At 36.9% G+C, this 15,284-nt stretch overlaps 1 protein-coding gene across 6 annotated transcripts in view; it reads right to left on the bottom strand.

Annotated features, from left to right (window-relative positions):
* Nucleotides 1-489: 489 nt before the first annotated feature.
* The window catches only part of TLE1 (TLE family member 1, transcriptional corepressor), a 70,576-nt gene continuing 55,781 nt past the window's right edge, over nucleotides 490-15,284 (bottom strand). For all 6 annotated transcript variants that reach the window (XM_048930931.1, XM_048930930.1, XM_048930929.1 and 3 more), the window contains 7 exons: nucleotides 14,894-14,970; nucleotides 6,568-6,817; nucleotides 4,643-4,890; nucleotides 2,636-2,783; nucleotides 2,108-2,258; nucleotides 1,594-1,670; nucleotides 490-1,435 (listed from right to left, as the gene is read on the bottom strand). In XM_048930931.1, coding sequence (XP_048786888.1) covers nucleotides 1,328-1,435; nucleotides 1,594-1,670; nucleotides 2,108-2,258; nucleotides 2,636-2,783; nucleotides 4,643-4,890; nucleotides 6,568-6,817; nucleotides 14,894-14,970 — 1,059 coding nt within the window. In that variant the 3' untranslated portion in view covers nucleotides 490-1,327. The remainder of the gene's footprint in view (nucleotides 1,436-1,593; nucleotides 1,671-2,107; nucleotides 2,259-2,635; nucleotides 2,784-4,642; nucleotides 4,891-6,567; nucleotides 6,818-14,893; nucleotides 14,971-15,284) is intronic.

The following is a 15,284-nucleotide window of genomic DNA, read 5'->3' on the forward strand; positions in this document are numbered from 1 at the left end:
TAGATTAGTTGAAAATAATGAAAAAATCCTTTGTCAACGTGGTCACAAGAAATTAAGAAGCAAGTTTAACTTAGTTTAACTTAGTTAGGTTAATTCACTTTACTTGCAGCTCTGCAAGTATTTTAACATCAGTTAAGTGAGTTAAGTGGTCGCCTGTAAAACCCACACTTTGGTAATTTTTTAATATTTACCTGAGTATCTACGTATAAACAAACCATTAAAAAAAAAAAAAGGAAATGATTATTTTCTTCTGTAAAATATGAAGGACACAACTTATCTAGTTTTGTTTAATCACAGACACCTTCAGTTAAATGAATAAAGCCTCTGATGTACTTAGTTTAAATGCAGTCCTTCATGAATTCTGTTCAGCTGAAGGAGAAAGGAGAAGGAAATCTCTTCTTCTAGAGATGACCACAAGAATTATGATCAGGCACATATTAATGCTTCTGCCAAAGAACATATACATGGGACATCACAACAAACTTAAAATAAACTGCACAACTTTATGAAATGTTCAATTTTTATATTTACACTATAATTAGTACAAAATTGCCTTTTAGTTTTCCTGCAGCACAAGACAGTATCTACTGGATTTGATATCCTAATATGTCAAAACAATTACTTTGAAGTATGATAAAGGAATCTAGGAAGAGTTATAAAGAATAAGACACAGTTTTCAAACTATACATAGTGTTTGCTTTTGCTTCTAAAAAGGTACTTATATCCCCAAAAGGTCTTTTAAATAAGCGGGGGTGAGGAGTGGGAGGGAAGAAGAGTGGGAGGAGGAAGGGGAGAAGAAGAGTGGTTGTTCATACTAAAGCCTTTACTGTAATAAACTAAATATATTTACAATTTATACAAATGTTTGACCTTCAACAAAAATACAAAAACATATCACAAGATGCAAAACCAGGAAACAAGTTCATCTGAGACACCACTGCTCTACACAGGACAGGATGCAAATTGAATTGCAAGGAACAGAAAGGTTATCCCCATATTCAGGCAATGAGAACAATTTGCATGAGGTCATAAAGAAAGAGAAAAAATAAAAAGGCTTCAACATTCTTTAGCAGACTCGGCTTTTAAAACTATGTCAAAAACCTAGGCTACATCTGTCCATCTTGCTTCTGTGTTCTGTTTGGTCCGCACAGCCAATACTTAAGTTGCTGGATGTTGCCTTCTATTTTGAAAAACCGAAGTAACTTCATCACAAGGTCTGGAACCTCAATACTTTAATTCCTTTTTAAAAGGCAAACCTTTCTAATTCTACAATTAAGAACAATTTTGGCCCAGTTCAACTTCTAAAAGTTATATCCCCATCATATTTTCAGTAGATAACTTCATAGACTGTAGCTTTTTTGTCTCCAGAGCCAGTGACTATGTATTTATCATCCACAGAGATGTCACAGCTAAGCACTGATGAAGATTCTTTGGACTAGAAGAAAAATAGAAATATATTACTTGATTAAAAAAAGTCTACTACCTTCATCTCAGCATCCCATTTTGAGTGGATCACATAGGTAAAGAGATCTGCGTCCACTTGTGGGACTTGCAGAGTGCTAGTGATTTCTTTAAAAGCAGTATCATCCTCACCTGGAATATACTGGCTCCATAAGGAGTTCTCCATGCATTAAGAAGGTTATCCTTCCCTGTACTCACAAACCATTTACCTAGAATGTGAAAGAGAAGAACTGTGAAAACACATGAGGCAAACATCTGACAGATTTGGTGTCAGATTGAAATCTGATGGCTAATTGCAGCTACACAAAGCTCTCACCACTAATCAATACAGTATTATTGCTTAGAATCAACATGGATGCTTCATGCTTTTGTAGCATATGACACACAAGAAATCCCCACATGAAGTAGAAACAGTCTTTTACACACAGCTCAACCTTTACAGCAGACTTTGAATAAATTAATAAAAAAGTCAGTTCTTTGTAGGCAAGTATATTTATATTCATAAAGCAGAGCTATTTATTCATAAATTGAGAAACACAGACACTAAATACATTTTAATTATCAGAAGTTATGATTGTGCAATAACTTATGTAGGCAGTATGAATTAAGAGTCCAGACTTCCAGTTCTGTCTTCGTGGAAACTTACCACAGTAAGCAAATTTGAGTGACAATACACAACTCTCATGAAGGTGCAGCTGATATTTGTCTGGTTTATTTACATGTAGCACTTCCACGTTGCTGCTCTCCATTCCCACGGCTAGCCATTCACCAGTAGGGCAATAACCAAGGGAAAATATCTGAAAATCAAACAACATTTACAGTTTTTATTTTTTCCTATAGTGACCAAAAGAATGAGGAGAGGAAGAAGGAAGGGCATAGAAACAGAACTGACAAAGTTCAATAGTGAGACTGCTTGTCAAAATTCTAGTGACCAAATAACCCCTGTTCTTGCCTATTAACTTAGGAAAAACAGGGACAGAAAGTAGAGTCAGCCTATTGTTTTGTCCCAAAGCAATTAAACATACGAAAGTTCCAAAGTATCATGCTGTAAATAGTCAAAGCAAACAAAGCAAACAATCTAAAATTCGTCAGCTGCACTGGAGTAGTTTCTCAGCCTTCTTCCTAAATGCTTGCCTGTTCCGCTCCCCTGTGTGTTGCAGGAAAATCCAGTTACCTGTGATGTGAAGTCGTGTTGCTGTAGCTGTCTCCCTTCTCTCAAGTCCCAGGATCTGACAGTGTTATCCAAACCTCCTGTCCAGAGTTTGGTACCATCATTAGAAATGTCAATACAGCTGGCCCCATCTGTGTGGCCCTGGAATTGCCTGATAAAACAAACCAGATTGAATAATGATTTCCTGCCAGAGCTCAAGGTAAACAGTGTTGTGGTGTTAGTTTTGGACTCTGCATGTGTGTCATCTGTGTCTGCTGATGGGCAAATATCAGCCCCTCCCTCTGACTTGGCATGAAATACAACAAAAATATTTTCCAGGTGCTACAGAAATTGACTGCATCACAGATAGATGGACAAATATTTTCTGTCATGTTTTGAGAAGTTTCTTCTTCTTTTTTTTTTTTTTTTTGGAGTGTAGTAGTAACTACAGTTAAAAAGCAATTAAAGTCAGCATAGATTAAAAAAAATGCTGACGGAATAAAGCTCCTCCAGTTTCAGAAAACAACTACTGTTGTTTTCCCTGTCTGTAAGTCAACATGATAAATAGTGAAGGGATCCAGAGAAGGACCCAAATTGTCATGCACAAGCATTGCTGAATCAGCAAAGTTGCATTCTCTGGCAGGAGATCAGGAGATCACAAAATAACTAGACAATGCATTTTGTTTCAAAATCTTCTCATTAGGAGATTCCAGCTTTCAGCAACCAAAAGGTCATAACAAGTTTTCCTTAATCCTTTGGCAGAAGCCATCCATGTTTTTCATCGGCAATTAAATATAAGAAAATTCAATGTCAAAGGTGGAGGGAAGGGAGAAAAAGGCAACTAGCCTGAGAGTGAACGAGGTGATTTACCACGAGTTGCCATAGAAAGGTCACATGGCACATTGTGTTTCACAGTTTCCACATGTTATCAATCAGAATGATCAGCAAGTGAGCGATGGGAGAAACAGTAACTAACACTATTTATTCGAATCAGTGACAGATGGAGAAAGAGCCCTTCTCAGGGCCTAAGCACACACAAAGCGAATTGAAGACTTTACATAACTAAGGGTGTTTTCTTTGTCATAGAAATTTAGCAGAAAGTCAAATTTTCACTTAAATTGCACATCAATTTAGGCTTACTATTGATATACAGTAAATTCATTAAGTCACAGAAGACAAAGCAGCTTCTTTGGTGTATCATTCTAATCCTCTAAAACATCATGGTCTTTTCCATTGTAGGCTCTCCATTCTTGTAATATTGTAAGCCATCACAGCCTTAGCAAGATTGAACCAAAGGTCACCTTCTATTAAAATCACACAACCAGTTGCTAAGTTATTTCACACATTTGCTTTTTTTTTTTTCTGTCATAGCACTGATGCTAAATATTGACCTGCTAGACACTGTAATCAAGGTTTAAAGGAAGTATTTCACAAGTAGCATACACAGCAATATATTTATTAGAGCCTCCACAAATCATCCTCACAGCTTTAGAGATCAAATTTGTCTTCCAGAACTCAAATATTTTTCTTTTATGAAGACATCAAACATCAGTCCTTCATACTTTCCTGAAAAAAATGAAGTGATCCAGGTTTTCAACTACTTTTGGAAGGTTAATTTTATTACCTGTCATCACTAATTACAAACTGAATTTTTTCCTTATTACTTAGAAAGACCTAAGGTAAATGAAAACAAGAAACCTCACAGAGTTCTCTACATAGCAAGTTCAGTCTATGTTAATCACAATCTAGCTTGTTGAAATCTGCAGACACATTCAAGTACATGAAACCAACAAGAGCTTTCACACTGACTTCAAGAGGTTATAGAACAACCTGAAAGGCCCTCAAAGAACAGCTCCTAGGACGGGCTACTAGAATTAGTTTCTAGCCCAACCTGAGCACCAACCTAATTCTTTGGATAAGAAAGACTCTTTTACTTTGCTTTTCTGAGCCTTTATTCAGTGAGATAAATATTTAGCTGCTCAAAGACTAAGTTTAATTAATTAAAGTTTACAGAAAACAAGTAATACTCACCTGACCAACGTCTGATTGTGCAGATCCCACACTGCAATGTTCCCATCACTGCAGCAGGAGAAGCACACCTTGGAGTCAGGGCTGATAGCCAAAGCATAGCAGGCAGGAGCTGAGGATGTAAGCTCTGCTTTTATACGAGGAGTTGGCGCTGCCAGGTCCCATATGGATAATGTGCTGGCTTCCCCGCCAACTATTAGGGTGCATCCATCAGGCAGTAATTTACAAGAGCGGATGTAGTTATCTCTGTTCTGTACAACACAAATCACCTCCGTTACGTTAATACATGCCTGCCAATAATGACCACTAATGAGATTCTGACTGCATCCAAGTTTTAAACAGTAAGCAATTTTTTCCAGTGCCAAAGTACAGAACAGAAATCAGTATACCCTAAAAGGTTTCAAATGCCTACTTCTCATTACTAACTTTCTCAAACCTGATGAATTGCAAGTCTTCCATCTCATTACACTAAGACAGTGCCAAAAGTAAGCTTGCATTTGAGAAAGTGCACTCCATCAATTATGATCACCAGCATCACTGGAATATTTTGCAAAAAACAAAGTGACTTCTCGTATGATATCTAAGCAACCACTTATGAAAATACAGTTGAAGTCTCATATCTTTCAAATCTTAGAGTTTTCTTTTAAATGATATCTTACATTCATCATTTTAAAGTGAAAATGTTGAATTATTCTCCTACTAGTCCTGGATTTATGCTGGTTCTCTTGCTCAGCATCACTCCTGTCATAATCATACTGGTTTCACATTTTTGATACTATTGCTGACAGAGATACTATAAAAGATTTAGAGATGGAAAAGATTTCAATCTTTACATATTACAAAGCTGACTTCTTAAGCATACTGGCTGCGCAACATAGTAACAGTCCTCTAGGAAATGCAGGGATAGGATCAGGAACTCAAAAAAATCCACAACACTAAGTAGAAATCAAAGACTTCTACTGCTAAGGTTTGTTTGTGGTTGTTTTCTGTTTGTTTGTTTGTTTTTGATTTTTGGGGATGGTGGTTTTGTTTGGGGTTTTGCCCATTTGTTTGTTTTACAGTCACAGAGAGGGAGCAGCAAGCAGTACACTGGGAATGTCAGCTTAGCTATTGGCAGCCATACAGATCTGTAACTAAAATGAAGGCAACTAGGACTGAGCATCCAGAGACAAACCTGTCACAAGACAGAATACATATTTTACCATACATATACTACTACTGGACAACTGACATGGGCATATCATCAAAGGAGAGGTAAAAGCTGGAAAGAAATAAGCACATTTATTATGATCAACATCTAAGAATTACTTTCATCCACAATATATATTATTGTGTTTTATGACATTACACTGATTTGTCTCTTCCCAAATCTCTACACTGCTTTAGTGTAAGAAGCATTTTTATTTAACAGCTTTTTTGATTTAGCTTTTCAACTAACTGCAAATAAATCAGCTTGCACCTGATGGATATGAATAGAAACCAGAAGAAGTGCAGCAATACAAAGTGACCTTGCTACCTTGTCACACTACTCCTTTATACAGCTACTACCCTCTTACAAAAAAGGATGTGATTTCTGGCATGAACGAAACACCATGGAATGTCTCTGTCTCAGCCAGATTCCTTTTAAATCCATGCAGTGCAAAAAACACCAGCACGACTTGGATGGAGAAAGAATCAGCTGTACTCTCAAATGTCTTATCTATTATTTGACCCTTAGTAATGACATTTATCAATAAACAAACCAGTCCACTTCTCTGAAACACCACCTGTTCAGTGTTTAAAAAAAAAGTCAGTTAAATACATACAGCAGGAAACAGAACTGCCTGCTATTTCCTTATAATATGAACACAATCCAGACAAGGACAGCTATTTCCTTATTGAGTCTCCAAGGAGAAGTTACCCTTCTACATTAGTTCCTGTTCACTTACCAGGCAGTCGAGCTGAGAGACAGGGCTCTTATTCCCGGGCTGGCTGATATCCCAGACTTTGACACACCCCTTGCCACCCGTGTACACATGTCTTGTGGGGTTGCTGATGGTAACTGCACACACAACTTCCCCATGGTTCAGAGTGTTGATTTGACGGGCATGGCGAGGGATTCCTGGACCGATGAGGGCATCGGGAGGGAAAGGAACAGGCTGCATCTGGCCATCTGCAGTAACATGAAAGGAGTAGGCTCTTTTCGGGGAAGGAAAGGAAGGAGAAGAAAAAATATATCAGCAAAGATATAGTGCAAAAATTACAGAAAAAGGTAGTACTTTCTGTTTTCTTTCTTTAATTTTCATGAGAAAAAGATTTGAAAAGCTACAGGACCTAATACCATGAGGTACATGAAACCTCAGAGAAAGATCAGGATCAGAGAAAGAAACAACAACCGTGTTCAGCTTTTGTGTTTCAACTAAACTATTTGTGCAGTGGGGAAGCAGATTAAAATCTCCTATTAACTCTAGGAATCAAGGTCATGGCCATCACTCTGCCACTGGAGCTGTTGAAAGACCTTTCAGCTGCTGCTTTCTAATCAGTGGTTCTGAGTCTCTGCACAAGTCATACAGCAGCATTTCCTGACCATCTTTCAGATGTATTCCTTGAGGCTTGCCTGTTACCGTGAACTCTTAAGTTAAACTTGTCCTCAACTTATTTCAGCACATCATCTTCAACATCAGCACTTGCTGTGCTAGTAAGTCTCTCTTTCCAGCTGGGAACTAGTTTTGTACACAACATGGAAATGCAGAATGCTCTTACATCAGAAAGCTGACACAATCTTCTCATAATTATATTATCTTGAATAAGTATTTTGGAACAGTTGAAAGGCTCTGTTTCCCAGGTAGTTTTAGGACTTTTGCAATGTCTGTATTTACATACTGCATGTACTCAAGCATATGAAAACTTAAGGTTGAGAAATTGAGTCCCTGCAGTGATAAACCATTACTCCTTAGGGAAAGTACACAGAATTATTTGTGTTCAACATGAAGACCAGGGCACAGAAAGCAACAAAACGTTTCAGATTCAGGGTGGTATTTTTTCTTTGTTTTTAAAAATAATAAAAATACTACTGCAAAAGCTGTTTGTATTATTCTGGTGAGATACTGCTGTTACACTAATTGCTTTCTTATTCAAGAGAGCAAAGTGGTGAAAAACAAGTAATGTTTTTACTAATAGGATACCTTCTCCCAGTTATACTGTTATTTTTTTTCTAATTTATTTTTGTTCTCAGGTCTGTGCACTCTTTTCCAAATAAATCTTCCTCATAAATCTTTGGTTACTATAGTTCAAGTTAAAGCATTGCATTGATCTTCAACAGACGAAAGAGTAGGTAATTCAATTAATTTTTTGTTCTAAATGAGTAGTTTTCAAGTTTTTTATTGTATGTTTCCACATATTGCACAGTTTGAAAGAAAGGAACAAGTAAGATTTCTGGATCTATAATAGATATCACAATGTACTTGGGCTTGTTTCCTAAAGCAACTAAGTATGCCTAGGAGCTGAGAAGATATTCAGAGCCAGAAGAAAATAGAGAAGGCTCTATTTTTATTTCATACAGAACATAAGATAGCGTCATACAAAGCAGTACCACAGTCTTCACCACAGGGGAAGGGCAAAAGGTAATTGACAGTAACTGCTATAAACCAAAGAAGAAGTCAAGTCCATACACACGCAATTCCTGTACCTTATTCATGTTTTGTGGTTGGACTAGTCAACTGAAGATATGCTCAGAGAACACACAAATAGAGAATGAGGAAACAAAAAAGGTGACAAATAAAACTTAAGAGAAATGACATATAAGGAAGTTTACTCCCTTATTTGTATACAAGTTGCAAAGTGTATCAGATGCATCTCCTCCTATGGAATCCTTGCACTGGAATGGGCTGCCCAGGAAAGTGGTGGAGTCACTGACCCTGGAGGCATTCAAGGAATGTTTGGATTTCTTGTTGAGGGATATGGTATAGTGAGATCTATTGGTGATAGGTGGATGGTTGGACTGAGTGATCTTGTAGGTCTTTTCCAACCTGGTGTTTATGTGATTCTTTCCCTTTTTTCCTCCTTTTTTTTTCTTTTTGTATAAAGAATTACATAACAATAAAGGCTGACAGAGGCATTTGTACCATTTCTGTGAAGTTAAGACAGAACTGTCCCAGAGAAGCTATTCACCAAACAGGTGAGACATAGGATAAGTGAGGAAGAAGAGTAGCAACAAAAGTGCTCAAGGCTGAAGCTGCTCAAGTTCAGGTACAGAACTAAGGATTCACAGCATTTGTGAGGCTTAAAAGCTAGGCCCCATCCTGGGCTACAGATCGATTTGTTTTTTTCTTAATAGTAAGAGTAGAAAAAACTGCAAAACTCTGAAGTTTCAGCCTGCCCTTGTTTTTATCATGGACATAAGAAAAACAATTAAACATTTCTTGTTGAAATGGGGTGAGAAAAAGACAATAGGAACATTTTTGAAGTGTTCCATGCGCACTGAAGCATTAAGATGTCTCTTCTGCTCTGAAATGCCAGGAATTTATCTCATTGTATTTTTAATTAAGTATAATCTTACCAGTATATTAACATTTGAAGTCTGATTACATCATATTAAAAGCTTCATTTTTATCATGACGGTCATGCATACATTTCCAAGACTCATCAGCCCTCAAAATGGCAGTCATCAAAAAGACTTAGTCAAAGCAGCTTTTGTTATGGCACAAGTTACTAGCAATCCACTCCTTAAGAAAAATGGCTACACACTGCCAAATCCCTATTCCTCTGCCAATACAAATACACAAAAAAGTAAATGTTCCTGTTTGTTCAAAGGTATGTGGTATGTCAGGCTAACATCAACACTGTCTAGTAATGTCTACTACATACTATGGTATAGCAATTTTCATTTCAAATGCCTTTCTCTTCTGTTCCCTTCACAACCGAGCCCAAAGGAAACTTGTATAATTTGCAAGATCAGCACTCCCTAGATGAAGTAAGCTTCTTTCAGAAGAATAAAGTAACAGGGACAGCAATGCAAATGACTTATCGGCTGCTTAAGTGTTAGAGTCCTAGGTTACCTAGAGAGAAGAGAAGAAGGAAAAATGTAGGAAATGAAAGGCTGGAGAAATTCACCTTTGTGCCTGGGAAGATCATGGAACAAATGCTCCTAGCATCTATGTCAAGGCCCATGCAGGATATGGAGGCAATCTAAGATAGCCAGCATCCCTTCATGAAAGGCAGATTGTGCATGGTGCCCCTGTATAACAGAGGACTGCATCGGTTGATAAGACTGATCTATAACATCTACCTGGACTTCTGCAGGGCCTTTTGTCTGGGAGAATTCCTTGAAAGGAGCCTTGTGGAGAACAACTTAGAGGTGCTGATAGATGAAAAGATGGACGTGACCCAGCAGTGTGTACTTCTAGCCCAGAAGACCAACAGTATCCTCAGGTGCATTAAAAGAGGGGTAGCCAGCAGGGAGAGGGAAGTGACTGTCTCCCTCTGCACTCCCTTTATAAGGCCCCACTCAGAGTACTGCATCCAGGACTGGGGCTTCCAGCATAACAAAGATGTGGAACTATTAAAATAGGTCCAGAGGAGGGCCACAAAGACAATAAGAAGGCTGGAGCACCTCTCCTATAAAGGCAGGTTGAGGGAGCTGAGCTTTTTTAATTTCGAGAGGAGATGGCTTCAAAGACACCTCATTGCAGCCTTTGAGTACTTAGAGGGGGCTTACAAAAGAGATGGATAATGACTTTTTATGTGGGCAGATACAAGAAGTAATGTTTCTATAAACTAAAAGATGATAGGTTTAGATTAGATATAAGGAAGAAATTTTTCACTATGGATGTGGCTTTGGACAAATTTATCTAGTGAATGTGTTCCTACCCACAGCATGAGCATTGGAACTAGATGATCTAAAAGGTCTTTTCTAGCCCAAAAAAATTCCATGATTCCAAGATTCTAAAAACATATAAATTGATATTTATATTTACACTTAAGTAAGTATTATGGAAACACTGAAATAATACAATAGAAGAACTGTACCGGTGTGAATAACAAATACTAGATCAAGATTTAGAACAGAAAGAACAGTTATAAGACTATTCTCTGACTTGCTGACAGGAGCTAGAACTATTTCCTCCTCCTCTTCAAATAAATTTTTATACAACAGGCCTACACATTAATTCATTGGCCAAAAACATGGTAGAACAGCTAAAAATACCTACCTATTATCTTAAAATTAGATATAATGTATGCACTTCCTGTGAACTTAGAATACTATGCTACCAAAAAAAAAAAAAAAAAAAACTTCCACTTCATCTCTCTATTCAAGAATTCAAACAGAATTCTTTAGCTGGCACAAAAATAGTCTAGCTGCAGAACACAAAAGCAGACAGTTTCTTCTGTTGATGAGTGTGCTTTCAAAATGATGAGTCATCCTCCTATTTATTTCCATAGAAACTACAACAGATACAAAGAACACAAAACACTATTTGATAGAGCAAATTCTCAGCTACAAAACACTATTTTTCAACATAGGTACTACAGTTATCTATGCATTTTTGCCTGTGATAAAGAAGAGCCTGCATGGCACTCACAAAAATCTGCACCAGTGCAGGTGACCCATTGTCACTGTCATCACTGCTGAAAGGCACCACCCATCCCTCACTTGCTCACATCCACCAACTAGTCTCTAGAAACATTTAGGAAGTATCAAAAAGCAAGTGGAAAATCTATTTTTTATTCTAGAATATAATAAAATTAACACTCCTTTAAAATATTTCTCATTGCATTTTCATTGAACAAATGGAATGATTGGGTGAACAGAAAAATTCCTTTTTTTCCCTCTCTTGAGCAAAAGCTAATGTTTACCAAATGAAATTCCCCTTTTCTGCTAACAGGAAAGAATTTTTTCATCTCTGTCAGAGTCTGTCTAAAACATTTGAAATGTGATTTTATTTGAAGCATGAATATTGAGAAACATGACTGTTTTCAGTACCACCACTATTTCAAAGTTACAGATACCAGGTGATCAATGCTGTGAACTTAAATGTCATCAATGAGCTTGAAAATCTATGCTCAGTCGCTCATCCAACTAATATAAGGTGTGGTTCACATTCTGGGGAAATCCACAAGAATACTAAAAGCTAAATTATTACTTTTTTAGAAAGGCTACATAAAGCAAGAAACATGTTGATAGCAACATACCAAGAACCTATAGCACATGGCATAATTAAGAGTATCAAAAAACAGAATGTAAGACTGACATCACATGTGTATGTCCAAAATAGGAGTGATTTCCATCACCAAAGAAAAAGATAATTACTGACTAGATGATGATTACTTAAGGTAATTTGGAAAGTTGGGGGGAACAACAAAAAAAAAAAGCAAGAGCAACTGCTAAGAAAAGAATAACTTACTAGTGAGAAGACACACTGAAACCAAGAATATTAAAACATACGAGATCACATGAGCATACATGGAAATATCAAATTAATATGGACAAGCCTCACAGCAAATAAATAACTATTTGTTATCAAATGCAAAGCCTAGCTCAGTTATTTAGATATAAAATTAAGACTTCAAGATTTCTAGTTTTCTACCTTGATTGCCCATATAATTTTGCCAGTAATTTTGAAGGGAACAAAACTGTCAGATTCACATTCAGGAAGATAAAAACAAGGTAGTAAAGACATCTAGCCTAGTTACAAAACAAGGCAAGCAACAGACAAGCTTTTCAGAGTAGATTCACTTGGTAAGAGCAGATAAAAGACTAGGAGTAGACTCTTCAGAGGCTATTGATTTCTAACCAGCTAGGCCATTAACAAATCCCAGAATGCACAGGGGTAAATAAAATTAGGTGCTATCAGACATGTCACTCCTTTGGGTAGAAAAATTATTTTCTCTTGAAAGCAAGGATGTGTGAACAAACAGTCCTTGCAACGCTGTTGTTAAAATCACGCAGCAGTGAGCGCATGTATACTTACAGCTGGAGATTCAGTAACTTAATCTGAAATATTCACTTACTAAAACTCCAGATCTCAAAAAATAAGTTCAGTGTGACATCTTACTTTTAATCTTAGGTAAAGCAGATTCTGAAAATAAACCATGAGTCCTTGATTGGTTTGCCTGAGTATATAATACCTGTACTCTGTATGGACAATACAGGAGACTTGCCTAATGAAGACAAGAGCTATCGAAAAAAAACTGTAGGCAGTGCAGCTTAGCTAGGACTGCATCTAGACAGATGTAGCCAAACAAGACGAAGATAGATGATTCTAAAGTTGTCACTGGAGTGACAATAGTTCAGTGTCTGAAATTTTAGATTTGATACACATATAATGAAGATAAGCAAATAAGTTCCTTTACAGGAAATGACTTGCTCTATGACTGTGAAAAACACTATGGAACACATCAATCAAATCGAGAGAAGAGTAGAAACTATGTCTCAAAGTTAGTGATCTGTGAAGCAATATGAATAAAGTGCTGAACAGCACTTTAAATTAAAAAATTAACAGAGACTGTAATTTGGTTATAAAACAACATAATACAAAGTTTAATGTTACACAAGCACTGTTTTTGTGCCTTGAGAAGTGCAACGATTAGGACTTAATCACAGAACAATCCTGACTGAACAAAAATGGGTTTCATAGTTTATATGGCTAGGCATGGAATAATGGAATATGTCAATGAAAGCCGGTGAATACATTTGGTTAGAAGTAAAAGCTTACGGCCATCACATTATATGATTTCCGAAAATATTTTATGTAATAATGCCAAATTCTACTGAAGTCAGCAAGAATGAGTTTGACCCTTAACAGGAGAATACTTTAAGAACAAAGCATGTTCCTTCCTGTGCTAAATTTAAACACACTACCATCTGATACATAACACTAACTCAGACACCTCACATCAGTAGTCTTGTCAACATACCACCAACTTCAAATGAACCCAAGATCTAACAGGTTTCTCACATTACCCAGAGTTAGCTATGTCAGTTCTCGGAAACGTGGTGGGTAACAGTAAAGACATATCTAGGATGGCTATTGTAAGAAGTCTTCTGCTTTCATACTGCTCTACAAGAGTACAAGAAAGCACATGCCTTTTTGCCTGCAAAGTGGTGAACACTTTTAAGGGTGTCTGAATTGCTGACAACTTGTATTGCTTGACAACAAGTATGAATAGGAGTTCAATATGAAGACAAAAAAATATGTGTGTGTGTACATGTAACTTTCTAAATCATGTGTCTTATAAATTAGATGGTAGTTTCTGCTTTGTTCCTGAAGCAGCAGAAGGAAAAATTAAACCAGTTAATTCCCAAAATTCTCGTAATAGATTGGTACAGAAGACAGCATGCAGCAGATCACTTTAGCACTGGTTGCAGTTGATTCCAAAACCTGGAACCTGTACCTAGATTGTGAGGTGCTACTCTAACTGCAGTTTTTTTCTGAAAGACAAGTCAGGACTGATTAACAAGAGTGAAGGTAACCCAAAAAATGAGTTGGTCCTAACAAAGACAAAAAGTTGTTTTAATTCTCTCTGCTCCTTTATCTCCAAGAAAGCAGATAAGCTCTGCTTCCCTACTAAAACTAAATTACTGGGAAAAATAAATAAATACACTGATGCATAGTTTTTCATGCATTTATTTCTGTTGCCTCTGTAAGTCAGGACATCACATTAGCATTTTATTTAAGCATCCCTTCACTAATAATTAGACTTCTTCAATAAAAAGTAGTTGTGTAAGTCAACCTACATCTATATGTCTCCTACTGCACAAAAGATTCCTCATCTTTTGCTCTCCAGCTGCATACTTATACAAACATATTTTAAACTTTGGTCGATTATACAAGCTGCTAAAGTAACCATTTCAGATACTCATGCCTTTAAAACAAGTGCCACACAAGGAGTCTGTGAGTTAGTACTATGCATTCATGTTTGGTACAGCCAAAATTTGACTTTCAAACTGTTTTTCCTTACACATTTTACCACTGTCTTCCCATCTATGTTTCCTTTAACTTCCTTTATGATCAAGAAACTTAAACAAACAAGCAGGATTTACCTTCAGCAGCTTTTCCTTGGAAACAGTTACATGCACATCTGTCTGGGGGTATGACAGCTACCATTCTAGAATGTGTATGCTCTAACTACTGTCAGAAGAAGTCCAAAAAAAAAAAAAAATCTCATGGGAACAAGCAGACACTGTGTCCCTTGGAATTTTTCTTCACAGACACAAGACATTTGTATTCTCTGTAAATATTGCAGTTGTTACCGAAGTGTTAAAAAGTTACTTACGGTTTTCCCCCAGGAATTCCTGCAAGATTTGGAGGGATTCCAGGTACTCTCATGTGAGGAGGAGGATCAAACCCAACCTGACAATGAAAAGCAAATTAAAAATCACACTTGCAATTTCTCATTCAGCAAACACTACTACCAAAGAGGAATTCTGAACCAAATATACGTTTTAATTCTGACCACTGTAATCAAGATAGAATTCTTACTGCTTTAAGAAGTACATGCAATTTAGGATTTCAACATTTTCATGTAACAATTTGTCCAGTTTGAGAAAGTAGCCTCATCTACAGAAGATGACAAGCTTAAGATCAATCTTGCAAACTCACAAGTGGATAGGTCTATGCATATGTTTGTGGGATCAGGTTCCCAGGTTACTCTGATTGATAGCAGC

The sequence above is a fragment of the Lagopus muta genome, chromosome Z (assembly GCF_023343835.1).
Source record: "Lagopus muta isolate bLagMut1 chromosome Z, bLagMut1 primary, whole genome shotgun sequence".
Taxonomy (NCBI): Eukaryota; Metazoa; Chordata; class Aves; order Galliformes; family Phasianidae; genus Lagopus; species Lagopus muta.